General features: G+C 49.4%; 2 protein-coding genes across 10 annotated transcripts in view; both read right to left on the reverse strand.

The window, feature by feature from the left end:
- Positions 1 to 540: 540 nt before the first annotated feature.
- On the reverse strand, positions 541 to 7027 carry RFX5 (regulatory factor X5). 6 transcript variants are annotated; one of them, XM_059376132.1, is made up of 10 exons: positions 6946 to 7027; positions 5933 to 6061; positions 5638 to 5671; positions 4918 to 5000; positions 4537 to 4656; positions 4222 to 4341; positions 4002 to 4083; positions 3540 to 3741; positions 3198 to 3298; positions 541 to 3055 (listed from the first exon to the last, which is right to left on the reverse strand). In XM_059376132.1, the coding sequence occupies exons 2-10, from the start codon at positions 6046 to 6048 to the stop codon at positions 2063 to 2065; spliced, it is 1851 nt and encodes a 616-aa protein (XP_059232115.1). In that variant the 5' UTR covers positions 6049 to 6061; positions 6946 to 7027; the 3' UTR covers positions 541 to 2062. The 6 variants fall into 6 exon arrangements, with proteins under 6 accessions (XP_059232115.1, XP_059232116.1, XP_059232113.1 ...); XM_059376133.1 differs by having other exon boundaries at positions 6886 to 6972; XM_059376130.1 differs by lacking the exon at positions 6946 to 7027 and adding an exon at positions 6680 to 6701.
- A 9454-nt stretch (positions 7028 to 16481) lies between these two features.
- The window catches only part of SELENBP1 (selenium binding protein 1), a 40124-nt gene continuing 28636 nt past the window's right edge, over positions 16482 to 27969 (reverse strand). Inside the window, exons 1-14 of one of the 4 annotated variants that reach the window (XM_059376142.1) lie at positions 26038 to 26121; positions 25890 to 25930; positions 24111 to 24199; positions 21532 to 21588; positions 21242 to 21354; positions 20799 to 20984; positions 20163 to 20283; positions 18899 to 19081; positions 18452 to 18630; positions 17926 to 18004; positions 17713 to 17834; positions 17359 to 17451; positions 17063 to 17181; positions 16482 to 16882 (exon numbers count right to left, since the gene is read on the reverse strand). In XM_059376142.1, coding sequence (XP_059232125.1) covers positions 16720 to 16882; positions 17063 to 17181; positions 17359 to 17451; positions 17713 to 17834; positions 17926 to 18004; positions 18452 to 18630; positions 18899 to 19081; positions 20163 to 20283; positions 20799 to 20984; positions 21242 to 21354; positions 21532 to 21588; positions 24111 to 24199; positions 25890 to 25930; positions 26038 to 26106 — 1614 coding nt within the window. In that variant the 5' untranslated portion in view covers positions 26107 to 26121 and the 3' untranslated portion in view covers positions 16482 to 16719. Of the gene's footprint in view, positions 16883 to 17062; positions 17182 to 17358; positions 17452 to 17712; positions 17835 to 17925; positions 18005 to 18451; positions 18631 to 18898; positions 19082 to 20162; positions 20284 to 20798; positions 20985 to 21241; positions 21355 to 21531; positions 21589 to 24110; positions 24200 to 25698; positions 25725 to 25889; positions 25931 to 26037; positions 26122 to 27969 lie in introns of those variants that run through there. The other 3 variants (XM_059376143.1, XM_059376145.1, XM_059376144.1) reach the window with 3 other exon arrangements.

Raw genomic sequence — 27969 nt, forward strand, 5'->3', positions numbered from 1 at the left:
TCCCCAACTCAGAGGGTGTACAGACCAAATGAACCATCTTGGAAACCTTTTTAGAAATCTTCCTTCAAAAAGGGCACCTACAGATACAAGAATGTTCATAGCAGCATTGTTTGGAATAGCAGGAAATTGGATACAACCCAAATGTCCATTAATAGGTGAATGTATAAATAACTTGTGGCTTATGTACTTGCTGGGGTACTACACTGGTTTACAGCTATTTACAACATAGATGAATCTTAGAAATAATGTTAAGTGAAAAAAAGAAAACTTCAGGGCACTATTAGAGTATAAAATTTTTGTAAAGCTAAAGCAAAACTGAACAATAATTTTTAAAGAATATTATACATATATGGTTAAATATATACACATGTGTGTGTGTGTGTGTGTGTAACACAGGCAACTTAACACAAAATTAAGGACAGTGGTTACCTCTAGGGAGAGGCAGTGGGATAGGACTGGGTATGAATACAAGAAACTCAATGGTACTTCTAATGTTTTAATGTATAAGTTGGGTGATGGGCCAAAGATATTCATTTAATATTATGTTTCATAATTTATTCATGTTAAATATATCCTTTATAGATACCAAATATTACATATTATAATCTTTAAAAATCTGCTGTGGTGAAAACAAATGAGTGAAGTCTCCCTGAAAGCAAACCTGTTTCCTGGACAGAGTCGAGATTCCCCGACAGAAGCTACCTTTATGCAGAAGACCACATAGGTCCTCAGTAAATATCAGATGGTTTACTGCTTTTTGAAGGATAGTGTCTGGGTTCCCTTCTTCCTGGTGCCGGCTGCTGTGCAGAGCTCCCTCCTGCCGCATACCTAGCCTAAGCCCCACAACCCTGGCTGAAATCCTGACACATGTATGACAAGACACTGACACCTGGTGGATACAGAATGGATTTAATAAAATGACTAGGAAAGAAATCTTTCACTCCACTTGGTGAAAGTGGCTGTAGGGTCAGGGGATAGGGAAGCAGAATGAGGAGAAAACATTCAGAAACAGGAAAGGGAAGGATCTCCATCTCTGAAATGTAAGGGATAGTCATCTAAAGGAGATGAAAGAGATAGTCCCTAAAGGAGAGTGACTTCCCTCTCATTCCTTCTGAGCCTACAAGAGGGAAGAGGCTACAGCTGCAGTAAGGAAAATGCAAGACAGTGAGGGGAAACGTAAACAGGTGTTGCTGATCCCAGCCTCACCAAGCTAAAACCAAACGGACTTCCTGGTATTGGCCAGGGGTCAGCTGTCTCCTCAAGAACTGCCCGTGACAGTTGTCATTTTAGAGACCTGTGTGATGCTGAGGCTGATCCCAGCCCGCCCCTGATGTAGAAAGAGCAAATTAGTATACCCCATCTTTCTGGCCACAGTGATTGGCCAAGGATCAGCATGTGACCCAGCCTGGCCTAATCAGAGTCCATTTTAAGGCTATGCTAGGATGCCAGGCAAAAGATCACCACCCCCGCCCCCCCATCCCCTTTCTGGTTGGATATAAAGGAGAGAACGTGTAACCCCAGGAGTTCTGGCAGCCACTAGGTGGCCCAGGTTTAAGATGATCCTACAGAAGGTAGCAGCAGGGAGGGGAAATCAATCAGGTGTTTAGAGACACACTGAGCCAGGCATCAGCTTTTCTGGGAGCCAGTACCACCTCTGGACTTGCCATTTAGGTTGAGCCCGTAAGTCTTTATTTTTAAAATAAAGTTAGGTTATTCTTTTTCTTTTCTTTTTTTTTTTTTTTTTACGTTTTAAAACAAAAAGATTCCTAACCTATATATTCATCATACTTAACTCCATCCCTATCTTTCCGCAGGATAGCCCAGAGATCCAGGTTAAGACAGTCACGACAGATTTATCAGTGACTCTAAAGCCAAGGGTATTGAGCTGGAAAGGTCAGAAGCAGGAGCCGGACACTATGCAAGACAGGGTGCCTCAGCTGTCTGGACATGAGAATGAATTCTCTTAGGAAAAGGAGAGCCAAACGAGAAGCAAGTGCAGAGAGGGGCCTCTACTAGGCAGGCAGAATTAGTGTGTTTATAAACACTCTCTGCCACATACCTATCATGGGGGTGTTGCTTTGGGGTCTTTCCCCTCGTGGAATAAGGAATTTTGAAGCCTGTGCCCCTTTAAGTCATTATTACCCTGTGTTTCGGTGTCTACCTCGCCCTTCACCAAATGAAGAGCTTCCTTTTGGCTTCTACTGCCCTTGATGACACTCACTTTTGAGGTGACCAGAGGAATTTTATCTTCCGCTTCTTTGGCATGCCGGGAACTGGGGCCCCTTCCTCCTCTGGCAACAGCACCCTCTTCCTGACCCTGGGCAAGCACCATTCCCTTCTCAGCCTCTCCCACTGGCCCTGGCCTCCCTGACCCTCCAGTTGAGTTGCTTTCCCCTCCAGAGGCCCATGTCTCCTGTGGTAACCTCGGGGACTGGGCCGAGTCCATGGCAGCTGATTTGTCAGGGGGGGAGTTCCTTTCCTTACTTCCACCTGATTTTTTTCGAGGGCGCCCCCGTTTTCTTTTGGCATCGCTTCCTGTATCCTCTCTATCCAGCTTTGCGGCTTTAGCAGGTGGATCTTGCCTAATGGCCTCACTCACAGGTACTTCAGCTGTCCTCTTGACACCCTTGTCATGGGGTCCCGGGTCACCACCTATGCCTGCTTCCCTGTTCTCTGGGCCCTGCGGCTGAGCGAGCGCCCCAGGCAGGGCTTGCCCAGGCCCGGGTCCGGGTCCGGGTCCGGGCAAAGCAGGAACAGTCGGTAAGATCATGTTAATGATCGGCATAGCTGCCTGGGGCCCCCCGGCCCTACTGGGCAGAGGCAACGTAGCCACTTTCAGGCCTGAAGAAAGCTTGGGGGCCAGGATGGGTGGAGAGACTCTGATTGGCGGAAGAAGTGAGCGAGGGGCCCGGGGAAGGAGCAGAGGCAGCCGGGCCACCAGGGCATTAACCTGTGGGTTATTGGCTGCTGGGGCTGGGCTCTCCACTACACTCTTCTTCCGCTCACCGCGTGCAGGGGTGCCAGCCCCAGCCCGGGCTTCCAGCTCCCTAGTGGGCTAAAAGGTAAAGAGAGGACACAGTAAATGGGAAGCCTAGATGTTGGAGCGAACACAGACACAGGAGGGTAAGAAAATAGAGGAAAGAGGATACCAAGCCCCCAGCCCAGGGCAGTAAGGTCAGGGGCCTTAACCTCCTTACCTGGGCTGCTCTCTCTGGTTTCTTAGGGGCTCCACCTTCTAAGCTCTCCACACCATTCTTGGATTTAGATGACCGCTCCCGAGGGGCATGTTCATCGTCTTCTGCAGAGGTGCGGGAAAAGGTAATAGGGCGAGGGTGAGGAGGAAACAACGGTCAGGAGAGGACAGCCTGACTGACGGGTGGAGAAGGGGGAAGAAGGCAGTCTAAGGCACATCCCAATTCCCATAAGGGTCACTAGGAACAGAAGACAAATGCAAGGTGTCTCTGTCTGAGTAGGTGGGAGAGCCTATGAGGTTGAAAGTGGCTGAGAGTTTCTTGGGACATGTGAGGGTCTCCACCCACCAGTGAGCCCCATGGCCTTGAGCACATGGGCATGCGCAGATCGGGCAGAGATGAGATGCTGCTGCAGCAGGAAGCGGGCAACCTCAACGATGGAACTGAAGGACCGTTTCAGGATCCGTTCTGCCCAGTCACAGGTCAGAGCGCAGGCTGCCTCCACCAGCTCATCCCGAGGTGCTGGGGTTACTTCTGGGCCCATTTCTGGCTGCAGTGGGGAAGGACATGCCCACTCACACTCCAAATTTGGCCCCCTTCAGACACTAGGGTCAACCCTAGTTAAGACTAGACTGGATATGGGAGTAACTCATCCCAGAAACCCACAAATTCTATTCGTCCTCTGCCTGAGCCATAGGGTACGTGGAAGGGCATATCTTATGTACCAGAAGTTATGTGCAGAATGACCTAGGCTGTGTCAGCTCACACCTTGGAGAGAAAAGTACGATGGGAGGGTTGGTTGTTACTTACACTGTCAGAGCTCTTCAGGTCAAGTCCAGGCAAGGGTGGCATTGAAACCAAGGTCTTCCTTCGTATGCCACTGTAGCAATATCTGAGGCAAGTTAAAGAGCAGCCAACAATGGGGATCTCCAAGACCCGTGGGAAGGCTAGGCTGTTCCCACTCCTGGCCCTCCACACCCTAATTTTTCTTCCCTGGGTCCTCCAACCCCACTTCTCCATTCAAGGATACTTGGACTGGCCCCGGCCACCAAGCCTTCGGGCCTTGATGTCAGGGAAGATCTCTCTGATGATTTTGCCAAAGTTGGCTGTGCTGAGTGGGCGGCAACAGGCGAGGCTCTCACAGTACTTCCTGAGTGAATGGTTAGGGGGAATGCAGAGTGGGAAGACACTCAGAGAAGGAGGTCATGGTTAGATTCGGAGGGTCCCTGGCATCAGGTTTGGGAAACCCTTTAAGAAGCCAGACTCTGTCAAGGCAGGGAGCTCTCCAGAGGTGAGGGGGTAGTGCTATGCCCGCCAACCCACACACCACCCCCCCTTCACCCACCGATAGGCATCATAAACACTTTGCTTTGGCAAACAGGTGTCAGTATGCTCCTCTAGGTGGTTGCGGATCCACCTGTAGGCATACATGTACTCCTCATTGCTGAGTGTACTTGGCTCTGAGCTGCAAGAGAAGTGAAAGGGACAAGCTTTACTCAGATCCTAAGGGTTGTCGTAGTTCTATCCAGACCACCGCTTCAGCAGTGCTGGACCAAATCACTTTGCCCAGAATCCAGCTTTTCCTGGTAAACCAGGGCAGGACAGGGACTACTCTTCTCACCAAGGCAGCTGTCATGAGGATTCCTATTCACCCAGCCCCATCCCAGTGAGCCTCCCTTTAAGAAGCAGAACCCTCTGCTATCTTAAACTCTAACACCAAACCTACCTTTTGTCTCCAGTACTAGGCCCTGAGGGGAGCTGAAGGTAGAGATACAGCTTGTCGTTGTCTGAGAATTTCTGTACATCTTGCTGAGGTAGGAGGAAGAGAGAGGCAGAAGAAAAAATGAGGCCAAGAAGGATGTAAGATAGGATCTTCTAATCCTTCCCCCAAAGTCTAGCTGTCTTAGAGACCGTCAGACTAAAAAAAGGACCTTAGAAGTGATTTTTTTTTTTAAAGATTTATTTGTCAGCGAGAGAGGGAGAGAGAGCGAGCACAGACATACAGAATGGCAGGCAGAGGCAGAGGGAGAAGCAGGCTCCCTGCCGAGCAAGGAGCCTGATGTGGGACTCGATTCCAGGACACCGGGATCATGACCTGAGCCAAAGGCAGCTGCTCAATCAACTGAGCCACCCAGACGTCCCAGAAGTGATTTGGGGCTCTGTGTTCACTGTGCACAAGGAGTGCTCTAGTGAGCTACCTTGTTGAGAGAAGGAGTGGCAGGGATCTGCTTTGATATTATGCCTACTGAGCACCTACACAACGGGTCACAGACAGATGAAGTAAGATGCTCAAGGTCAAACTGGCAATGAGTCGCAAAGCCAGTTACCTTCTGACGGGGAAGACTATACTGCCTGTCCCACATAGGCCTTTCAGTTACTCCTATCTTCATCATCCTCATTCCCTGCAAGTCCACCTCTCTATTGCCCTCTGCCCAAAAATACTTACCAGGATTCCCTCGACTTTGTTCTGCACAGCCTTGCTGTGGGAAAGAGGAGAAAGCTGGAGGTCATACACAAGATTTTCTCTGGTGTCTTATTGTTAGGGAGAGGAAGAGGGATGAGATGCTTAATAGGTGCTCAGAAACAATTCCCATAATGGAGAATCTTTCATGAATGTTGAATCTTCCAGAATGATGAAGAATCATTCATGAAGAATGCACTTGCTCAGAGAGAGGCAATTCATCTACAGAGGAAGTGCTACGGTTCTGGAGCAAGATTTGGAGGTGGAGATGAGTACTTACGAAATGGTACCTCGGAGCCTCTGAAGAAGGGTGGTGGGTTCTCCCGCCTCAGTACTACCTGAGGGGGCCCTTCCCCCAGTCTTGGGGCTCTTAGCATCGGGTTCATCTTCTGCCATCCCGGCATGAGGGCTAGAATTGAGAGGAGACCAGGCATGAAAATTTAACCTCTCTTTCCCTGGAGGCCCCAGGGGCACTTATCTCCCTACCCAGAAACACAGAGAAACAGAAAGAAAGGCTCTGAATTGCCTCAGTGGTTTTTTTTTTTTTTTTATCACTTGCCTTCTCCAAAAATTAGAAATTATCCCATTACTTCTCCATGCCCACATATACTCAAAGAGATCTTTGCCATCCCCATTCTATCTGCCCCATCTTTCTGCAGTCTCCTAAATATGGAAAACTGAAAAGGAAGAGATAGGGGGAACGGAAGTCGACGTTAGACAGGTCCGTTTCTGCCTCTGACCCCGCTGCCCTCATCCCCTTAAGAAAAAAAAAAAAATAATAATAATAATAAAAACAATAACAACCACAAAGCAAAGTTCTTCAATTCTCTAAGCTACTCCTCACGCCTGAATTTTCCTGGGCGGTCAGAAAGGATACGAACATATTCTGCCCTTCCAGCCTTGGAAAACACCGGGCCCAAGTTCTCAGTACTTAATCTCGCCACGGCTTCCCCCGCCGCTCCCCCTCCCCACGTCGCCGATCCCTACGTCATCTTCCTCAACCTCCCATCCTGAGGCGCACCCCCACCTCCTTCCCTTCCCCCTGCAATCAGTCCCGCGTTGCTGCAAGGTGGGGGCGTTCAGGGCGGCGAACTCCTGGGCTGGGCGTAGGAAACCCGGTTGGGGGAACGGGGTCCCAAATTCAGGGCACGTGCACATGGGTGAAGGAGCTGTTGAAAATACAGCCAAAATCTTTTTCTGCTGTCCTCCCAACTCATACTGCCCCCTCCCTACCTTTGAACAGTCGCCTTCCAACACAAGCAACAATAAAGGTAAGGGAGAAAGAGAAACTACCTCGTAGCCACCTTCACTCCAGCCCAGCCCACGGTCCTGGCCCAGCCGGCTGGTGCGTTGCTTTATTTTCTTTTTTCTGAATGGCTGGAACAGTCCTGATCTGCCTAGATACTCGGACGACCTGCTCTCTCATTGGTTATTGCTGCCACCCGGAGCCAGAAGGCGCCGGGCTCGCACCGGCGGCAGCTAAAGTCTGCCTGGTAACAGATTCTGATTGGTCAATAGGGGAGGGAAAATCCAAAGTTGGTCTTATTTGAGTGAAGAGGGGGAAGTCCGGGTTAGGTTTCGGTTAAAACTGGGGTCGGTTGGGACTGCCGGTCCCAAGAGATTCTTCTCTTAAAGGGACCGCAGGACGAAAGACCGGGCGCTAGGGCTCGCTTTGGAGCTTTCTTTTCCTTTGCCCTCTCCTTCCGGGTTTGTTTTGCCTTCGGTCGTCAGAGCTACTGGAAGAAAATCAACGGATGATTAAAAAAAAAAAAAAAAGCTAGAAAATTATGGGTAGTAGTAATGGAGTTTCGCTGTAAGCTCATATAACCTCCTTTTGATGGAAACAACTTGAGCACTCCACCCTCGGCCCCCCGCCCCGCCGTCATCACAGCATACTGGCTCTCCACAACAAATCTGTAAACACAGGCTTACGTTCCTCTCTGATGGAGGCCTCAAAACCTCCGCAGCTGGACCACATTTAGTTAAAATGCCAAGCGTTTCTGGGTTTCCGTGGATACTTTATGTCCTTCCACAGAGTTGTTAATGTATCTGGATCCCCACAGTTCTGAACTCAGCGAACGAATTTTGACTGACACCCCCAGGGGGTGCTGGATGCTCACAGGAACTCTTTGCTCTTAGAGAATATTGTCCTGTATAGGTCATGGGTTCTTAACCCTTTTCGTTAAGGATTTTTTTTTAGGTCATGAATCCAATGAAAGCAATGAACGCTTTGCCATGAGAAATGCATATGCAGGCCAAGTTTTGCATCTGATTTCAGAGGTTAGGGACTGAAGGTTAACATTCTTTGAGTGGATATATTTTGCTTTGCACAGCACCTAAATGTGTGTTTGTGACATCTAAAAGTATATTTGCAGTCCTGACTTCTAATACATCCTCTAGTCTCATCATCAGTGTACTTTTGTAAAGAGGACAGCAACACCACTGATCTGGTCACCTTTGGCCTTGATAGCCTCTAATTACCTGCAACTGGCTTCTGTGGATACAGGGAGAATCCAAGGAATTGTAGAGTTTGGGGGAATAAGGATATACTGGCAAGAAGGTTTTCTAATAACAGCAAAAATTTATTGGTGTTTTCTGTGTGCTAGACACCGTCCTGAATGCTGAGCACCTACCTCATTTAATGCTCATGGCAGCTCTTTGAAATAGGTAGTTATTGTTTCTGTTTTACAGGCAAAGAAACTGAGATTCCCAGAGATGAAGGGACTTGTCCACAGTTACATATGTAGTAAGTGCTAGAATCAGGATCCAAAGATAGGCAGTCTGCCTTCAGAGCCCATTCTCTTGAACTGCCGTAAACTGGGTGTATACATACTTGTAGATACCAATACACAAAAGTAGATACAGACTGATGGAAAGATACACCCAACCACCACTGTTTGGTATGAAGGGAGATATAGGGCACTTTGATTAGAAAAAGAGATTGGGATAAATTATGCCGGTTTAGGAATTTGCAGGTGGCAGGGAATAAATGGAAACTCCAGTAAAGGGAGAAAAGGTATCATAGCTATGTAAGCGACATTATTTTGACAACACTATAAGAAGGTGAGGTTGCATGGGGTGAAAGGCTCAAGAAGGGAAAAACAGGCAAGTATTCATTTATGCCAGGCATTGTGTTAAGAGCGGGGGTGGGGGGGGTGGATATAGCGCTGAATAAGGTATAATGTACCTTGCCCTGAGGAGTAACAGTAAAAATGATCTGATAAACATCACCACAATAACAGCAAGTATTTATTTAGAGTTTAATACGTGGTGAGGATTTCTCTAAAGACCTCACAAATGTTGCCACTTCATCTCATAGCAACTCTGTCAGAGAAGTAGTGTGATTATCCCTATTTTACAGATGAGAAGACAAAGGCATTGAGAGGTTAATAATTTGCCCAGTGTTACACAGTAAGTGAGGGAATCCATATTCTGGATTCAGAATATGCTCTAGAAACTATTGTACAATGCCTATTGGGAGTGAATCCTTAAACATAAGAAAACAAACCATGAAAGACAATATTGATAAATTTAGATAATTAATATTAAAAACCTAAATTTACTTTAAAAAGAACTATGAAAAGAATGTAAAATCGAGCCACAGACTGGAAGAAGATATTTTCAAGACACATAACTGACAAAGGATTATCATGTGGAATTTATAAAGGCCCTCTACAAATGAAAAGATAAACACCCAACTAGAGAAATGGAAAGAGGAAATCAACAGAAATTTCATAAAAGAAGCAGAAATGGCTCGTAAACATATGAAAAGTTCTCTCTCTATTGTAATCAAGAAAATGCAAGTTAAAACCACAATGAGATACCATTTCATAGCCACTAAATTGGCAACAATTACAAAGTCTGGCAGTGCTGAGAGCTAACAGGGCTGTGAGCCAACTGGAGCCCTCACCCACTGCTGGTGAATTACTTGATAATGTTGAATATGTGAATATTCTATGATTCAACAATCCTACTCCTACAGACATGCCCTGAATATAGAGACAGTAAGGTTTATAGTCTCACTGTGTGCATTAGCAAAAACTGGAAATCCCAATGTCCATCAGGAACAGAGTAATAAGCTGTGGTATCTTTATATGATGGAATATCATATGGTAGTGGGAATGAATGAGCCACAGCTACATACATTTACACAGATGAACTTTAGAAACAGTGAAGGAACTATAACAGAAGAAAACACATAGTGCAATGCAATTTACAAATATTTAATGGCAGGCAAAACTGAACAATATATTGTTTATGGATAAATACATATGTGGTAAAGAGTAAAAGTAATAGAATTATTACCATAAAATTAAAGATACAAATTACTTCTGGTGAACAAGGGAAAAAGTTTGAGGAATGGTTATTCAGTCAATCAATAATGTCTTTTTTTTTTTTTAAGATTTTATTTATTTGACACAAAGAGAGAGAGTGAGAAAGGGAATACTAGCAGGGGGTGTGAGAGAGGAAGAAGCAGGGAGCCTGATGCAGGGCTCCATCAGAGGATCCTGGAATCATGACCTGAGCTGAAGGCAGACCCTAACGACTGAGCCACCCAGGTGCCCCACAATAACGTCTTCCATAGGATCTAATTTAATTTGTTTGTTTTCCAAATGGATGGCCTGTCTTTTCTTTTCTTTTTTTGGCCAGTCTTTTCAAAATATTTATCACTTCCTTCTTTAAAAAAAAAATATTTTGGGGCGCCTGGGTGGCTCAGTGGATTAAAGCCTCTGCTTTTGGCTCAGGTCATGATCCCAGAGTCCTGGGATCGAGCCCCACATCGGGCTCTCTGCTCAGCGGGGAGCCTGCTTCCTCCTCTCTCTCTGCCTGTCTCTTTGCCTACTTGTGATCTCTGTCAAATAAATAAATAAAGATCTTTAAAAAAAAAAAAATTTTTTTTAAGTAATAGCTACACCCAATGTAGGGCTCAAACTCACAACCTAAAGATCAAGAGTTAGCTCCACTGACTGAGTCAGCCAGGTGCCTTTCCCTTCCTTCTTATTATAGTTGTTTCCTTTCATATTATAATCATATGCTAAGTTCCCTTATATAGTTGGGTCTGTTTCTGGACCTTCTGCTTTCCTGTTGATTCTATTTATCCATTCCTCCACCCCACACTGTTTTGTTTTTTCTTTTTAAGATTTTATTTATTTAGTTGACAGAGAGACGCAGCAAGAGAGAGAACACAAGCAGGTGGGGTGGGAGAGGGAGAAGCAGGTTTCCTGCAGAGTAGGGAGCCCAATGTGGGGCTCCATCCCAGGACCCTGGGATCACGACCTGAGCAGAAGGCAGCGGCTTAACCCACTGAGCCACCCAGGCACCCCCACCCCACACTGTTTTGTTTTAAGATTTTATTTATTTTTTTATAAAGATTTTATTTATTTATTTGACAGAGAGAGATCACAAGTAGGCAGAGAGGCAGGCAGAGAGAGAGGAGGAAGCAGGCTCCCTGCTGAGCAGGGAGCCCGATGCGGGACTCGATCCCAGGACCCTGAGATCATGACCCGAGCGAAGGCAGCGGCTTAACCCACTGAGCCACCCAGGCGCCCCAAGATTTTATTTATTTATTTGACAGAGATCACAAGTAGGCAGAGAGGTAGGCAAAGAGAGAGAGGAAGAACAGGCTCCCAGCTGAGCAGAGCGCCCGATGCGGGGCTCCATTCCAGGACCCTGAGATCATGACCTGAGCCGAAGGCAGAGGCTTAACCCACTGAGCCACACACACTGTTTTAATTGATGTAATTGTGTTCTGATGTCTGATGCTAGAATTTTCCATTATGAGTTTCTACATATAGAAGATTGTATTTTTCACATGTGGCCACAAAAGTATTTCTGGTTTCACAGACTATTCCAGAATTTTGCCACCTCCCCATCAAGAGATGGAATGTATTTCCTGTCCCCTCGAAGCCCAGAAGGTCTTTGTAACTATCAGTGAATGGAATGCAGTGGAAGTGATGCTGTATGACTTCCAAGTATGGGTTAGAGTAAGTGATACAGTTTCCTCTTTCCTTTCTCTCAGGACCCTCACCCTTGGAACCCAGCCACCATGTTGTTAGGAGGCCAAGCAGCCACATGGAAAGGTCATATGTAAGTTGCTGGTGACAGCCAGCATCAATCACTGGGCTTGTGAGTGAGTGAGCCATCGGACGATTCTAGCCTCTAGTCTTTAAGCTGCTCCAGCTGACGCCAAACAGTTCCCATAGAGCCCTGTCCAAATTACAGATTTGTGAACAAAAGTAGTGTTTAGATCAGAGAGTTTGCTAGTCCTTAAAAATCAGAAAGTCAGGAAAGGGCCTCCTAATGGTGTGACAGAGAATGGCCAGAAGCAGATATTTAGGACATGGAGTGGGGCAATCCAATGCTTAGAAGATGCAAGGAGAGTGATTCTCAATAATTCCTGGGATAAATGAAATTACCTTAGGTTATCCTTAAAGACTTACCCAATCGCGATGGTGAGAGGGATAACCATGCTAAAAGGACCAGTGATAGGTGGACACTCTCCAAGACTCTGTCAATCCTTTGTCATGAGGACAGGGGCTACTGCTTTTCTGGGGATGTCCCTGAGCTCAGCAAACTCTCCAGAACTTTCTGGATAGTGTCCTAAACCAACTTGTGGAGGTGACCATGGTGTTAGAAGAAGCAGCTAGTCCCACACTAGACTTTGGCACAGTAAGCTCAGTTTTGCTCTTCATACTCCTCTAGCCTGGGGGTGGGGCATGGGGAGGAATCTGTGTGTGTACAACAGAGATGGATCAGAATAGGTATGGCAGGAATTAGGGAAGTTTGGGTCACATACTGCTGGTGCTTGTGGCATCTGGGACAGGAGGGACTCTCTTCTTTTTGGAGTGTCTGTTTCAGTGATGAAGGATCAGAAGTAGTGAAATGAAACCAGGACCAGGATACAGGTGAATTTTTTTTAAAGTTTTTATTATGAAAAATTTTCAAACATACAAAAGGAGAAGGAAGAATATAATGCCCCACATACATATACCTAATATTCTGCTTTAAGAATTATTTTTTAAAAGATTTTATTTATTTGACAGAGAGAGAGAGAGATCACAAGCAGGCAGAGAGAAGGGGGTAAGCAGGCTTCCCACTGAGCAGAGAGCCCGATGTGGGGCTCAATCCCAGGACCCTGAGATCATGACCTGAGCCAAAGGCAGAGGCTTAACCCACTGAGCCACCCAGGCGCCCCCTGCTTTAAGAATTATTAATGTCTCATCAATCTTGTTTTATCTGCATCTTTTCCATTCTCCAACTCATCACTCTAGGTCGTTTTAATGGAGACACTCATTATATCAGTACACCTGTATATAATTTAGTTTTTGTGTAAATACTTCAGTATGGCCAAGAAATAAGGACTCTTTAAAAAAAAAAAAAAAGATTTTATTTATTTATTTGTCAGGGAGAGAGCACAGGCAGGGAGAGTGCAGGCAGAGCATGCAGAAGGAGAAGCAGACTCCCCAAGCAGGGAGCCTGAAACTGGCCTCGATCTCAGGACCCTGGGATCATGACACCAGCTGAAGGCAGATGCTTAACCAACACTCAGGCACCCCCAATTATTATTCTTTTTGAAACTCAAATTGTTCTATCTTTGGCCAGTGGAAGCTCCTTCAAGTTGACTCACCTGATATTTTTTTTCTTTGGAGAGAATTGTGGATTCACCTATAGTTGCAAGAAATAATACTGAGAGAGCTCATGAACCCTTCACCCAGTTTGCCCTGATGGTGTACCTTGTGTAACCACAGCACAATATCAGAACCAGGAAACTGACTGACATTGATACAATGCATCAGATTTACTCAGGTTTCACCAGCTTTGTACACACTCACTTACATGTATATGTATGTATATTTATCATACAATTTTTTTGTCATGTTGTAGGTGTGTGTAACCATCATTTCAATCAAACTACACACCAGTTTCATCACTACAAGGATCCTCTGTGTATACTTTTATAGACAATCTCCCTTGCCCAGTGCCATCCTTAAGCCCTGGCAAGCACTGATCTATTCTCCATTTCCACACTTTAAAAAAAAACAAAAAACATTTTATTTATTCATTTGACAGAGAGAGAGATCACAAGTAGGCAGAAAGGCAGGCAGAGAGAGAGGGGGAAGCAGGTTCCCTGCTGAGCAGAGAGCCCGATATGGGACTTGATCCCAGGACCCTGAGATCATGACCTGAGCTAAAGGTAGAGGCTTAACCAACTGAGCCATCCAGGCGCCCCATTTCCATACTTAAAAAAAAATTTTTTTTTTTAAATTTCTTTCTTTTAGGAGGGGAGGGGCTACCCAGGTGCCCCTCCAAACCTATACTTTTGTTATTTCATGAATGTTCTATAAATTGAATCATACTGTATGTAACCTTTTGAGATTGGGTCCCCTCCCTCAGCATAATTCCCTTGAGATTCATCCAGATTGCTGTGTGTACCAGTAGTTAGTTCCTCTTTATTGCTGAGTGTTATATAGTTCATGGTATGGATATAGCAGTTTAACCATGAATCCACTGAAAGACATTTGGATGGTTTCCAGTTTGGAGCTATTATGAGTTAAGCTGCTATGAACAACTCTATACAGGTTTTTGTGTGAACATACATTTTCTGGGATATATGCCCCAAAGTTAATTGCTGGGTCATATAAGTACATGTTTGGTCATTTTTAATTTTTTTATATTTTTTTGCTCAAGCCTGAGGGTTATTTTGTCTTTTAAGGTGACTTTGCTTACTTCTTCCTCGATGTGGCCTCTTCTGTCCCTCTAGCTGTGCAGTTTGTTCCCTCAGTCCTCAGGTCCGGTTCTTGGGTATTCAGAATGATTTGATAGCTATCTAGCTATGTTCAAGGGACAAAGCAAGCAAGCCTAGGTTCTTCCTACTATGCCACCGTCTTAGCTCTCCCCCTGCATGTTTGGTCTTTATAAGGGACTGCCCAGGTATTTTCCAGAATGGCTATACCATTTTATATTTCCACCAGCAATGTATGAACAATCCAGTCTTTCCACATTTGCCAACATTTTGTGTTATCACTATTTTCTATTTTAGCCATCCAGATAGGTGTGTAGTGGTATCACAGGTTTTAATTTCCCTAGTGGCCAGTGATGTTGGTTATCTTTTCATGTGCTTACTTGCCATCTTTATATCCTCTTTGGTGTAATGTCTGTTCATGTGTCCTGCCCATGTTCAAATTGGAATTTTTGGGTTTTTACTGTTGAATTTCGGGATTTTTTTCATGTAATCTAGATATCAGGCTTTTGCCCATGTCCTTTAGACATAACCCCTATAGTCTTCATAGTTTCCTTGCTTTCTGGTATGGTATGTGTTTGAGGTTCATTTGGTCCAATGGAATTTTAAGGTTTTAGAAATATTTGGAAATGATGTAGAACTATATGATCCTTTTTTCTTTCTGAAGCAGTTTGGTTATTGAAAAGGACAGGGAAGAAATTGAGGAGAGAAACATCTGGTAAGACCCACTACACCCCAAGGCTCGCTGTAACTCACTCATCCCACACACTTCCTTTATATTCATTTAGTCATTAGAGCACACTATGTGCTAAGATGCAAGCCAGGTATTGGGAATAAACGGGGAGTTACAGTATAACGACACATATGTGCATGCTGAGGTTAAGTGCAGGAGGCCCCCACCCTGGGGAGTCAGTGAAGGCGGCTTTCCAAAGGATGTGATAACCTGGCCCAGATGGCAGGTAAGGCAGGGTGATGGAATGAGGACTAAGTGGAGGTAGATCTTTCAAGGAGCATATTTAGAGACCCCAAAGGAAAGAAGTGTGTTCCACTCTGGGGATTCCCTGGCCATCTTGGGAGTCCTAGACTCTTCCAATGTTTAAACAAGATAACTTTTAAAAATTCACTCATTCATTCATTCATTGATTCAAACAAGACACCTTTGTGGAAGGCAGAGAAGAACATAGGCTGATACCTGAATGCTGCTTGGTATTGTTTTGGGTGAGGCGTAAAGGATTCAATAGAATTACTGCCTAGCTTTGGTCTCTTAGGTTCCTGACACTCCCGTCTCATTCCTTCCATGAAGAATAAAGACCTATTGCAGAAAAAGGAGACATTTCTGCTTTGGGCAAGGTCCTAAAACACCGTCCGGGTCTGAACACAAGAGGGCCAGGCCTGGTCTGTTGGATTGGTTCCCCTTGACGTTTCTGGACCTCCTGCCTGCTCATATTCCTGTCTTCCAGATGGGAGGTGACAGGCCTAACCTCCTGACAGCTCTGTGTTCTCCCAGTACTCTTGCCAGCAGATTGCACCATCCACGTCAGGGGCCTGGGGTGTCCCTTGTGTGTGAGGGGACACGCTACACTCTCCTGGGGGTGGTGGGTGAAACTTTACATTCATTGAAAGAAAGCATGGATTTAAAAAATAGTCAAGTTTAGGAACACCAATTGACACTCTCTCTTCCCAGGTCTCTTTGTGACAACAATCTCCCAGAGCTCCACATTCTGTCTGGCCATAAAGAAGAGATCAGAGCACCCTTAGCATCATGTTGTCATCACTAGTATAAACTAGGCACTCCCCTAGAGTACTCTTTTTTTTTTTTTTTTAAGATTTTTACCTATTTATTTGAGATAGCACAAGTGGAAAGGAGTGGGAGAGGGAGAAGCAAACTTCCCGCAGAGCAGGGAGCCCGATACAGGGCTCAATCCTAGGACCCTGGCATCATGACCAGAGCCGAAGGCAGACGCTTAACCGACTGAGCCACCCAGGCGCCCCTCCCCTGGAGTACTCTCCAGGACTTTCCTATGCAAGATACGAAGGGTCAGCAGAAGAGAAGTCACAGACCCCGTGCCCCCAGAGATGAGGTGATCACTAGGTTCACCAGTTTATTTCTTGGCCAAATAATGTCCAAGAGCTCATGTAAAAAAAGCCAGGGAGCAACACAAAGCAGTGATCTGTAAGAGAAGACACTACTCAACACATTCCAGCAGCCTCAGGTTTGGCTTTTGTGGGACAGTCTGCCAAGGGTTGGGAGCCAAAAAGGAGCAGAACGAAGCCAGGTCTCTGAAGAAGTGGGGGCTCAGATAGGGAGTGGCTACCAGGGCTGGACTTCAGAGCCAAATGTCAGAGCTGCAGTCACCCCCAGGGTAGCGGAGCTCGTGGGCCAGGGCTGGGCCTAGAGGCTCCTTCCCAAAGTCCACGAGGAAGTTGGGGTTCAACTTCAGGCCTCCCCTTACTGTGTCTACATCGATCTGCAGCATCACGGAGCCTTCCCTGGTGGGAACAGGGAGGGGAAAAGAGAGAGGTCACAGGTGGCCCATCCCCTTCCCCTAAGAGTCTGTGATGCTGGGCTAGGTCCTAAGGAAGGAGCAGGGCCTGTAGGATGGAAGCAGCCCAAGGAGTCTTCTGGGAGAGGAACATGAGGGAGGGAAGCCCCGGCTGTCTGCTTCTCACCTGATGAGATCGGGGTAAAACTGTTTGTCCCAGGCACTGTACAGCGATGTGGTGACATAGAGACGCTTCCCGTCTAGGCTAAGCTGGATCATCTGGGGGCCTCCAGGTACCCGTTTCCCCTTGGGAAAACCAGGGGGTCAGCCCCATGGCAACACATGGGTCCTTGGAGGGGGATCATGGAGTATGCCCCCCCCACCCCATACTTCCCCAGCATGGATCTGAGGGTCTCATGAGCCCGGATGGGGGCTGCGAGGAGGGAGTTGTCAGGGGGAGGGCAAGGGGAGGTAGCTCCTCACCTTGACTACCAGCGGCTCTGGCTGGCATTTCAGCTCCTGGTCCTCCAACACTTGCACAGGCCCTCCCTTAACGATGCTGCCCCCAAGGAAGAGCTGGGTGGGGAGATCCAGAGCATAAGGGAGGATAATGGTGGGAGGTGAGGACACCACAGAAAGAACAGCTAGCCCCATGTTCCCTGCTCCCTGCAGGTAGCCACGGCTCCCGATAGTCCTGGGCTGCGCTATCCCTCAGCCTCCCATTTTTGTTCTCCCTCCACCTCCTTTAACATCCTTCAGCCACTTCATACCCTCTCCCTCATCCCCAGACTTCTTCTTCCGCCCTCCTTCTGGCTCCTCATTCTGTTAGCACCCCACCTGTCCCGTGAGGCGGGGCCTATGTGGGTCAGAGATGTCATACTGTCGCAGGTCCCCATGCAGCCAGTTGCTGAAGTAGAGGAAGCGGTCATCCAGGGACAGCAGGATGTCCGTGATCAGGCCTGGGGTGTGGGTGTGGTGCCGAGGCTTTAGGACTCTCGTTCCCCAAGCCAGGCGTCCCTTACTGATTCCCACCCTCCCCTGGGCACTCACTTGGCATTTCGGGCAGCAGCCAGCCTTTCACTTTCTTGGGGGGCACCTGGATCACCTTCTCCACAGACCAAGTACCTCCCTGTATTGGTAGGTGGGGGTGGGGTGAGGAGGCAGAGAGGTGAGCATGGGAGATTGCGGGACTGAGGTTGGAGCTGGGTCTTTCCAGAGCCCACTGTCTACAGGGAGACAGCAGATTCAGGGTTTTCCTACCACCAGGGTCTAAGCCCACATGGGCCCCTTAACATAGGGATGATGTCGGCTTCTCTACTGCATTCCCAGCACCCAGCACAGTGCCTACTGTAGAAACTCACACAAATAATTTTTGAACAAATAAATGGGACTTGAGAGTTTAGGAGAGAAGCAAGATGGAGCAGGTGGCCTTGGATTTTGTTCCTGGACAATTTGGGCTAGCAGAGCCAGGCAGAGGGGCCCAGGTCTAGAGAGAGGGGTAGCTCGTGGTTCTGGAAGACTAGCAGAGGTACAAGCTGGGACTGCTGGGAGGAGAGGGCCTGAGGACACATGTCACCTGATTCTTGTAGAAGCGCTGGATGGTGGAGCTGAGGGCACAGCCCACGAAGCCCTGGGCTGCATCGGGGTTGTGCAGGAAGCGGACCTCCAGGGGGATGAGCCCATCCTGCAAAGGCAGGGTCTGCACGATCTCATGGCGCTGCCAGTCCCACACATGTATGTGGCTACCATACAGCCCTGGAGTGGGGGATGGGGCCAGAGGGTGGGCTCAGGATCAGGTCAGGGCAGTGGGCAAAACCCTCCACACAGCCCCCCGGCAGAAAGTGGAAAAACCGGCTGGAGGGATTAGGAAGACACCTAAACAAGTCAGAGTACTTGGCACAATCCTATACCATCACCCCAAGAGTTGGGTTCATAGGAGGAAGAAGCCCGGGGAGGGGTTTCCAAGCAGACAGGAGTAGTGTGCATGCTCAGGCTCCAGCCGGCCTCTGGAGGGGATTCTCACCTGCCTCTACATCAGCGGGGTTGAAGCCATCTCGAAAGACGTTGGGAGCCGCCCATTCAGTGCTGATCATGACATTGTGTCGAGGCTGGTACCAGAAGTCATAGCCCATAGGTGCGGCTCCCCCAGGCCGTTCCCATGTCCCCTTCACCTCAAACGTCTCTCCATCCAGCAGCACAAAACCCCCTGAGCGGGGAAGGAAGTGGCAGGTAGAGGCAATAGAGAAGCTACTGTCACCCACCATGAGGCATGTCCAAGAGGCTCCAAGTCCATTGCCAGGTGCCCTTTCCTCCCACTGGATTTTCTAGTTCCTTCAATTCAGGTGTCCAGAGGGTCCCACCCAGAGGACCAGGTGGGAGGTGGGGACTTACTCTGGTACCCCTACCGCCATCAATTTCATCCCCTTCCTAGGGGAAATTTTCTGTCCTCTTGAGCCAAGAGCCTAGGACTCAGCACCCCGTGCTGCTCTTGCCCAGCCTTTCATTCTATGTGGGGTTCCTCCCAGAGTCTAGGCTGCTTCCGCTCACTACATTGTTTTACTTTTTTAGAGCAGGCAAATTATATTTACTTCTCATTCAACATGAATGCCCAACACATTTTCCCTTGTTATGACACTTGGGCAACTCTTAGCAAATACAACTAGATGTCAACTAGGAATGTCACGTTCCTCTGGTCTCTGAGAAGTAGCTGATATTCCGCTCTGATCAGATGGAGGACCCTGACAAAAATGGGTAAGGTTTGGAGGGAAGCAGCCTGGCATGTGATGAAGACGCAGCTGATCTGGATTCCTGGGTTGGAGTTCCACCCACAACTCACTAGCTGTGACTTTGGGTAAGATATTTATCAATCTGTGCCCCGCTTTCTGATCTGGAGACTAGAGATCCTGGTAGTGGCTCCCTCAGAGGCTGTATTTGGCACATAGCAGACATTTTGTGTCAGTCCTAATCCTACCATAAATGAGAGAGCAAATGTGAAGATGCAGGATCCCAAGGACCGCGAGACTTGCTCCTGAATTCATAAAGACTGACATCAAATGTATGCCTTTTTCTGGGGCCATGTCTGTGCCCACATTCCTCACGGTGGGCTGTTCTGACTATAACTTCTAAGTGTCAGGTTTCATCTTCATAGAAATAATGGGAACAACTGAAGTTAATTGACAATGGTTTAAATTTTGGAGGAGACCCAGTCTTCTAGTTCTCCCTGGAAGGTCATCCCTCAGCTTGGGATCTCTTCTCACCACAGGTGTGCCTACAGTGTCAGCAGATACCTTTGCCATTGCCCTTGGGGTCTCCCAGGGAGCTGATCATCACCTCCCCACTAGCCAGGCAGTGGCTGGTGTGGATGTAGCCCAGGCCACACTTGGCATGGATATCCTCAGCCTCAATGACCTGGAGAAGGATAAGGAATGGCATCAGAAATCTCCCAGGGCCGGGGGGGACCTGCCCACGACTCCTCCATTCCCCTACTCCTGTCTGCTGACCCCACCTTCTTTTCCTTCAAGACATGGACCCAATTTTCCCAGTGGGATTAGGGCAGAGATTCAATCTGGAAGCTTCTGCAGAGCAGCAAGGGAGAGTCTGAGAGACCGCTAACTCTGCAGGCAGAAAGCAGTGACTTCTCTCTCTCCCCCTGTCTCATAGCCCTGTGAGACCAGAAGCTTCTCCTGGCCATTGCCAGCATTAACTTTGTAGCACCAGCAGCCAGCATGTAGCACCAGCAGCCAGCAGTGAGTGCCTGGCACAAAGAAGGTACTCAACAACTTGTTGAAAGGAAGGATTGGAGGCTCCTGCTTAAGGGAGAGAAAATGAAAACAAACAAATAGAAAAGCTACGCCCACCCCTCCACTGCCCACCTCCCCCACCCCCTACCCCTGGGTCCCTCACCAACAAAGGCAGGGGCATACCTTGTGTAGCTTCGGGGCCCGGGGATTGGAGCCCACATCCACCACATAGATACGGGAAGACATGAGACAGGGCAGCATCAGCTTGTCACGTGACTTGGTGCTGTCCCCGAAGCAGCTGCTGCAGGTGTTCCATCCTGAGTGATGGAGCTCATCCTTCAGGTTGGGCATGGGCAGTCGATGGATGACCTTCGAGGGGAGAGGGGGAGGGCTGATGCTCACCCAGACCATGCATCTGGGATCCCTGGATCCACTTGGGCTTGGCAGTACTGCACAGGCGGGAATTCTTCACTGCCCCGGACCTCAGGGGCGCCCTTTGGCAGTGAACACAATCTACAGTCACACCCAAAGGAGGGTGCAGAAGGCTGGAGCTGGGAAAGGGCCTTGCTGGGGCCAGGGTTGAAGGAAGGGTCTCAGGGCCCGCCAGTGCCGGAGCTCCACCTCACCTGGCAATACTGGGGAGACTTGGGGTCAATGTCCACAGTGGCCAGATAATCCGGGGCCTCAATGCCAGTGTTTCGGTAAATACAGGGCAGGTAGACAATCTCCTCCCTGGGTCCTGAAGGGTAGCAAGCAGTTAGTGGGGACAGCAGGGTGGAGAGGAATGATAGGGGCGGCACTGGGTGTGCCCAAGGCTGAGGTCTCGGGGCTCCCACCCCCACTAGCAGTGGAATCAATAGAAGGTACTGGCTTGTAGAATTCCTTTCCGGGGGGCTTTCAGATGTTGCCCACTGACCTTTCATGGCCTCCAGAGGGGTAGGGTAGCCGGGTCCACACTTCCCGCATTTTGTAGCTGTGGAAACAATGGGGCATGTTGGTTGGACCACTTTCTGGAGGGTGAGGGCTCCTTCCCCATGTGCCATCACCCATGTGCTGCCACAGGCCAGCCAGCAGAGGCAGGCTGTCCCAGGTCGTGTGTCAACTCTGGTCCCATCACAACCACCCATCTCCCTGCCCCTGAAAGCTCTGCTGAGAGACACAGAGAGAGAGAGTGAGAGTGTTAGTGTGTGTGCCTGTGGCAGAAAGAGCTGCACAGGTAGGACCTGAGGATGGACAGACAATCAAGCAGGACCCAAGGGACAGCAGGACAAGGGTGAGCTCAGCAGAGGCTGTGCATATAGCGGTTACCATGACAACTTGCTCCCCAGGCCCAGCTGCTCACTAACTAGCCATGGGCGCTTGGGCAAGTTACTTAATCCACTTCCACACGGAGTGTAAAAAGAAGGTAATAAGAACACCACAGTGGGCTTTTAGGAGCAGTAAATAGGAAGGTTCAGTCAAGTGTGCAGCGTTGGACTTGATTAGAGCCCGTCAGCCCTGGCTGTCCCCCAGCTAGCAAGGGTGGTACCTGTTCAACTCTGTTGCAGACAGTATCTCTACCCAGACCCAGGACACTTCCTGTTTTTCTCCCTTCTTGGTCCTGACCCCAGGCTGCTGGCCAGAACCTGGGTGACTTAGCTGAAGGTCTAGTAGGGAACAGGAGGTTGAAGTTCAAGACTGTAGGGCTGTTACCACCTGAGATGGCCTCAGACCAGTTTGTACCCCTACCTGTGAGCCCACTACCTTTATCGGTGTTTGGTGCACCTCTGGGGGGCTCAGAGGCCCACCCAGCAGAGCTGTAGGGTGTGGCCCTCCTTGTCCCTTAAGTCTGGCAACAGAAGCCACAGAGCTCTACCGGACCAAAGTCAGCTGCTGAGATGGCCAGGGGCAAGGGACTGGGCCTCAGGCTAAGGGTTTGGAGCCGGGAGGAGTGGAGGAATAGCCCAGAGGGAGCGGCAGGCTGGAGGAAATCCCGGAGTGGAGATCACAGGACTGGGTGCTGCCTCCCTGCTCTGGCTCAGGGCCAGTCTGGCCACGGCCCTGTCGACTGGGGGAGCCTGGGGGGGGCCCGCACGTGGGGAGGCAGGGGGAGGCAGGAAGAGCTAGGAGTCAAGTCTCCCCAGGAGCCTGGGCTCAGGCCCTCAGCCAGGAAACCAGGTCCTCTACTCAGGGCAGCCAAGTGACAGGAGGCCAAGAAGTGGCAACAGCGTTTTGGAGTGCAGAAATCTAGTTTCAAGGTCCAGATCTGATACCTGCTCTCTTCACTTTCTCCTTTTCTTTGGCTAAAAGAGGGTAATCATATCTTACCTTCTTTTCTAGGTGACTATGAAGGTCAAATAAGCCAAGGTATTCACGAAGAACTTTTGTAAAGGAGCAGCACTGTATAAATATGGGTAGGGCTGTGCCAGAAAGCCAGGGGGTGGGGGGACAGAAATCCGGGGCCTGTAGTTGGTGCCCCAAGAGAGGGCTGGGGTAGATGGGGCAGGGTGAGAGGTCCAGTCCAAAACAGTTAGGGGGACTTGTGCCAGGGCCTGGCACAGGGGAGCATGGGGGAGAGGAAGGAGGTTGCTGGACACAGAACAGAAGATTCAAAACTCCAAGACTCAAGACAGAGACTCGAAAACCACAAAGCAGAACAAAGACAGAGAGAAGGTGTGAGAGTGGTGTTGCCGGTTGCATCATCGTCCCCTCCCCACCCCAATCCCGGTGTTTCAGGCCCTTTGCAACTCCAGGTCTCTAGGAGCATTGATGTGCTTGCTGGGAAGCACCCTCCTTGTCCTCTAAGCACCTCAAGCAAGATCTCTGAACACCTTTGGATTTGAGATGGACCCAGTTGGGAAGCTCATTGGGTCTTCCTAGTGTCAGGCTGGCTGGTAGGTATTCTGCCAGTCCAAGAAAGAGTCAGATGCAAGGGACAAAGACATCGATAATCCCAAGCAGACCCAAATTCTTCCTCAGCCTGACATCTGGGAGCCAGAGGACGACGAATAGGGGGTCTTTGGGGACTAGGAGGGTGGGAGGTACTGGAACAGTGAGAGTGTGTGGGCTCTCATTCCCTTTCAAGGGGGTTCAAGGTGGTTAGAGTGAACTGGCCCCAAAGGCCTGGGTTTCCTACTTTCTGGAGTAAAAATCTGGCCCAGGGCTGGAATGAGGATTATCTTTCACTTCCAGTGACAGCCAGGGACAAGAGGTTCTCCTTACATATTCCTCCACCCCTACCAGATTTTCCCAGCTGCAGAAAGGCCACTGGCTCCAGGCTGCAGTGGGAACCCACTGGGGGGGGCAGGGGAGGGCCCAGGACCACCCACCCTCCTCTCCTTGCAGCTCTAGAAACTTTGGCTGAACTGGGAAATGCAGCGGTAGGGGTGGGGACAGTGGAGCAGAGTCCAGCACTCCGTCCCCTAACTAGCTTCTCCCCACCCAGCTTTTCTGTCAGTCCCTGTATTGTGGGCAGCAGGTTGGTGGTACTGGGTTGCCAGGAGGCCCCCTCCTTACCCATGCTGCTTGCTGCTATGCTGCAATCCTGACCGGCCTGCCAGGAGGGAGCAGAGAGCTGGGGTACGCAGGCGTCCAAGTAGGCTGTGCTGGAAAGGGGCAAAGGGAAGGAATTTATACAACCAGTCGGGGGGCGGGGTGGAGTAGGGGGCGGGCCTGGGCTGCGGCCCAGAGCAAAAAAGGGAAAGATCAATGGCAGCTGGCCAGGACTCTCTCACACAGTCGGCTCCCTCCCTCCCGAGGCTGGTGTTTGAGTTACTCTGTGTGTGTGTGTGTGTGTGTGTGTGTGTGTGCGCGCGCGCGCGCGCGCGCGCCTGGGCACATGGACTTTGTGTGGCTGCATGGTCTTGTATACCTGTCTGTAGCCCCTGGGTGTGTGCGTGTGTCTCTCTGTGTGTGAAAATGTGCCAGTGGGAGTGTTCCTGTGTGTCTGGACTTGGGCACATCTGTGTGCACCTATGTGAGCCTGTGCCTGCCAGAATGTTTATGCTGTGTGGGTCTGTGCGTGTGTGCATGGGAGTGCGTGTCTGCGGTGTTCCTGTGAGCCTAGGCGTGCAGGTGTTCCTGCATCTAGAGGCTCTCCTCTGGACTTGGATCTGTTTCTTGCTATGGAGGGGAACTCAGGGCCCTGGGCCCATCTGCTATTATCCACAGCCAGGGTCAGCTCTCTCCTAAAATTACCCTCCTATTCCGGACATCCACAGGCCAAAAGGCACAATCTTACCCACCCTCAACTGCTCACCCATGTCTTCCCATGTCTCACACTCATGTATTCCTCTTGAGCTTTGAAGTGGAAGGGAAGTTGGCAGTGCCCGTCATCCCCTTCTGTTACCCTCATCAATCTCAGGAGGTGGAAGTTGAGTCCTCCCCACCCTCATCTGTCCGCTTGGCACCTCAGCAGCTCCCAAGGTGGAGAACAAGGCCCCAGGGCAGCCCAGTGGGGTGCCACTGTCCCTCACTGGCCTGTGATGAGTCACAAAACTCTCCAATCATCCAGGAAAGAAGGAGGATTTGGTGCTGGCCAGGGCTGCTGAGCCTGCTAGGGATAGTGTCCCAGGGACGTGGGATGGCCTCCGGCCAAATGGTAACTGCTCACCAAGGCAGGGTTGAGGCCTGATCTGTCAGCTCTCCCTGGGGCTGCCCTCATCCAGAGAAGCTGGGGTTGAAGGGCCCCCAATAGTTCTTCATCTTGAAGCCAAGGGCCACCCCTCTTCCTGCGGCTGGCTGCCTGACAAGGGTGACCTTGCCCCCCTCTTCTAGGTACCTGCTGACTCTGTGTCTTCAGAAGCTACTTTCATCTCCTTGGATGAAAGCTATGGGGTGAAGTTTTTATTGGCTAATGAAAGGGACAAATTTTGGTCTTCAGACTGCCGGTGGAAAGATCCATGGACTTCCCAAACTGGAGTGGAAGGAAGGAGAACAAAACGGGGCTGCTGTATGATGGGGATCTGTCCTCCTCATTCCCCTGGATGAGAAGGCCCACACAGGAGGAGGCTACGTGGCTGCCCGGGACAGGGAGGCTCCCTTACCCCCTGCTCCCCAGTAACACTCAGCCTCTCCTAGCTTTTTCCTGCCGCTACATCCTCACCAGGGCACCATTGGCCAGGCATGTGCCACAGATGACCTTGTGGAGGCAGCTGTCCCACCGCGGGCCACCCATCATGGCTGCTTCTTCGCCTCTGCTAGCTTCCTTCTTCGTCTGCTGGTGGCCTCCACTTATCCTGCCTTAAGCCCACCACTCTGGCCTCCTCCCTCTCCTCCTGAGGTCTCATCTCATACCTCCTCCACTCTGGGGCTTGAAGTAGACCAACATCCAAAATCTGAAAGAGAAAGAAAGCCCATGTTCACCCTCTCATCCAAAGTTCCTGAGCTGTTACCTCCAAAGAAGCTGTGATTTTGCTGGCTCTAGACAAGAATTGCAAAGTACCATTTCGTCCTGAACTGCCAGCTCTGCATGCCCTGACCTTGGACTTGGCGTGCTCGCCGGCTCCTGCATGGGACTCTAGCCTCTACCTGCTGCTTTCTCCCAGAAGGTTTCCTCCAGAGCCTGCAAGGTGCTTGGGAAGAGTTGTCCAAATTAGGGCTATGGGTGGAGGCAGTCCTGGGAGAGGATCAGGCTGGTAATAGTGGTGTCCATGACCCCTGGCAGTCCTGGGAGAGGACTCAGGCTGGTAATAGTGGTGTCCATGACCCCTGGCAGTCCTGGGAGAGGACTCAGGCTGGTAATAGTGGTGTCCATGACCCCTGGCGTTTTTGCTCCCATAGTGGGCCACCCCGGTCAGCCTCCTTGTGGCCTGAGCATCCCAAATGTTGCTTCTCAAGAACTTAAGGGCTCCTTTCTCTATCTGATTTGCCCTTTCCTAGCCAACCAGAGTCCAACCACAGCTGGCAGACTCCCAGATTCACACAAAGGGATATGGGGAGAGACCTGAGCTTCCAACCCTGGGCTGGCCCTGGGGAGGTGGGACCGCAGCCCAGGTCTGTTTGTCCCAGGAGGCTGTACACAATCCTGATACTGGGCACGGCCACTGCAAAGAAGGCTGGGTGCAGCCCATGCTCCTTCCTGCTCTTTCAAGTTCTAGAAAAGCTCAGTAAATATTAGAGGAGGCAGGTTATCAGGCTAGCCGCTGAATAGCCAGGTGATTATGTAATTGAACTTTGGCTCTGCTCCATCTCCACAGACAGAAAATGGATTCTTGCAGCCTTGGGGGCATGGAGCCCTGCTGCTGGTTCCTCCCTTTCCCTTCCAGCCTCAGCCAGATTTCTATGGACCTCTTGAAACAGGTCCTGAGACCTCCGTTTGGTAAGATGGCAAAGGGAGAAAGGAAGGATTAAAACCAGAGAAGGAAAGGGGGAGGAGATGATGAAGCTGGAGTCTCCAAGAATCAAAATGTTAAAAATGTAAAAAACAACAACAACAACAACAACAAAACATAAAAAAGAAAGGGAGCCTGGGTGCCTCAGTTGTTGGGCATCTGCTTTCAGCTCAGTCATGATCCCATGGTCCTGGGATGGAGCCCTGCATCGGTGTTTCCCTGCTAGGCGGGAAGCCTGCTTCTCCCTCTCCCCTTCCTCCGCTTGTGTTCCCTCTCTCACTGTGTCTTGCTGTGTCAAATAAATAAATAAAATCTTTAAAAAAAAAAAAAAAGTTGTTCTTCCTCTCTAGCAAAATAAAAGCGACAGGGAAACAATCAAAGTCCAGCCAGGGGAGTGATATCAGGAAGAAAGCAGGACTAACCAGTATGAACCACTTGGTAACACTCACCCCTGCACTTAACCCTTGCTATGCCCCAGTCTTGTAGGTAACTCATCTTCCCTTTTACTGAGGAAGAACCTAAGACTCAGAAGGGGCCAAAGGCACCTGGGAAGACGCAGAGCAGGAATCCCAGGTTCATCTGACTCTAGAGCTCTCAGTTTTTCTAACTACTCTGGGGTCTTCTTGTGTTTTGTCTGGTTCTGGCTTTGGCAGGGGTGAGGAGGGGGCATGGTAGTGGGGAGGCAGCGGGGAGGCAGAAGCACCAGAAGGAAGGCACAAGCTGTGGTGTTTTGTCTCCAGGGTTCTCCGAGGCCCTTTCTTGGGAGTGGGGAGAGCAGTGAAGAAGGTGTCCCCTGAACTGAGCAGTGGGGTCTTCACGGTGGGAAGTGAGTAAGGGATACCCAACCCCCGTGCTATCTGAAAGATACTACATCCAAGTATGACCTTTGGAGAGGGGTGATGGAGGGAAGGGGATAATTTTCCATTTTTACTTGAGATACTTGCATATTTTAAAAAATAATAAGCATGCATTACTTTTGTAACCAAGACCCCAAATAAGGGTATTAACTTTGTTGTTGTTGTTTTTGGCCTATCTGCCCTTTC

This window comes from Mustela nigripes, chromosome 14 (assembly GCF_022355385.1).
Source record: "Mustela nigripes isolate SB6536 chromosome 14, MUSNIG.SB6536, whole genome shotgun sequence".
Lineage (NCBI taxonomy): Eukaryota > Metazoa > Chordata > Mammalia > Carnivora > Mustelidae > Mustela > Mustela nigripes.

Coding starts and splice junctions, on each gene's coding strand:
- RFX5 (XM_059376132.1), bottom strand. CDS start 6,048: ATGGCAGAAGATGAACCCGATGCTAAGAGCCCCAAGACTGGGGGAAGG. Junction 4,084..4,221: donor GGTGGCCGGGGCCAGTCCAA/GTATCCTTGAAT, acceptor AACTTGCCTCAG/ATATTGCTACAGTGGCATAC. Junction 3,056..3,197: donor AACCAGAGAGAGCAGCCCAG/GTAAGGAGGTTA, acceptor TTTACCTTTTAG/CCCACTAGGGAGCTGGAAGC.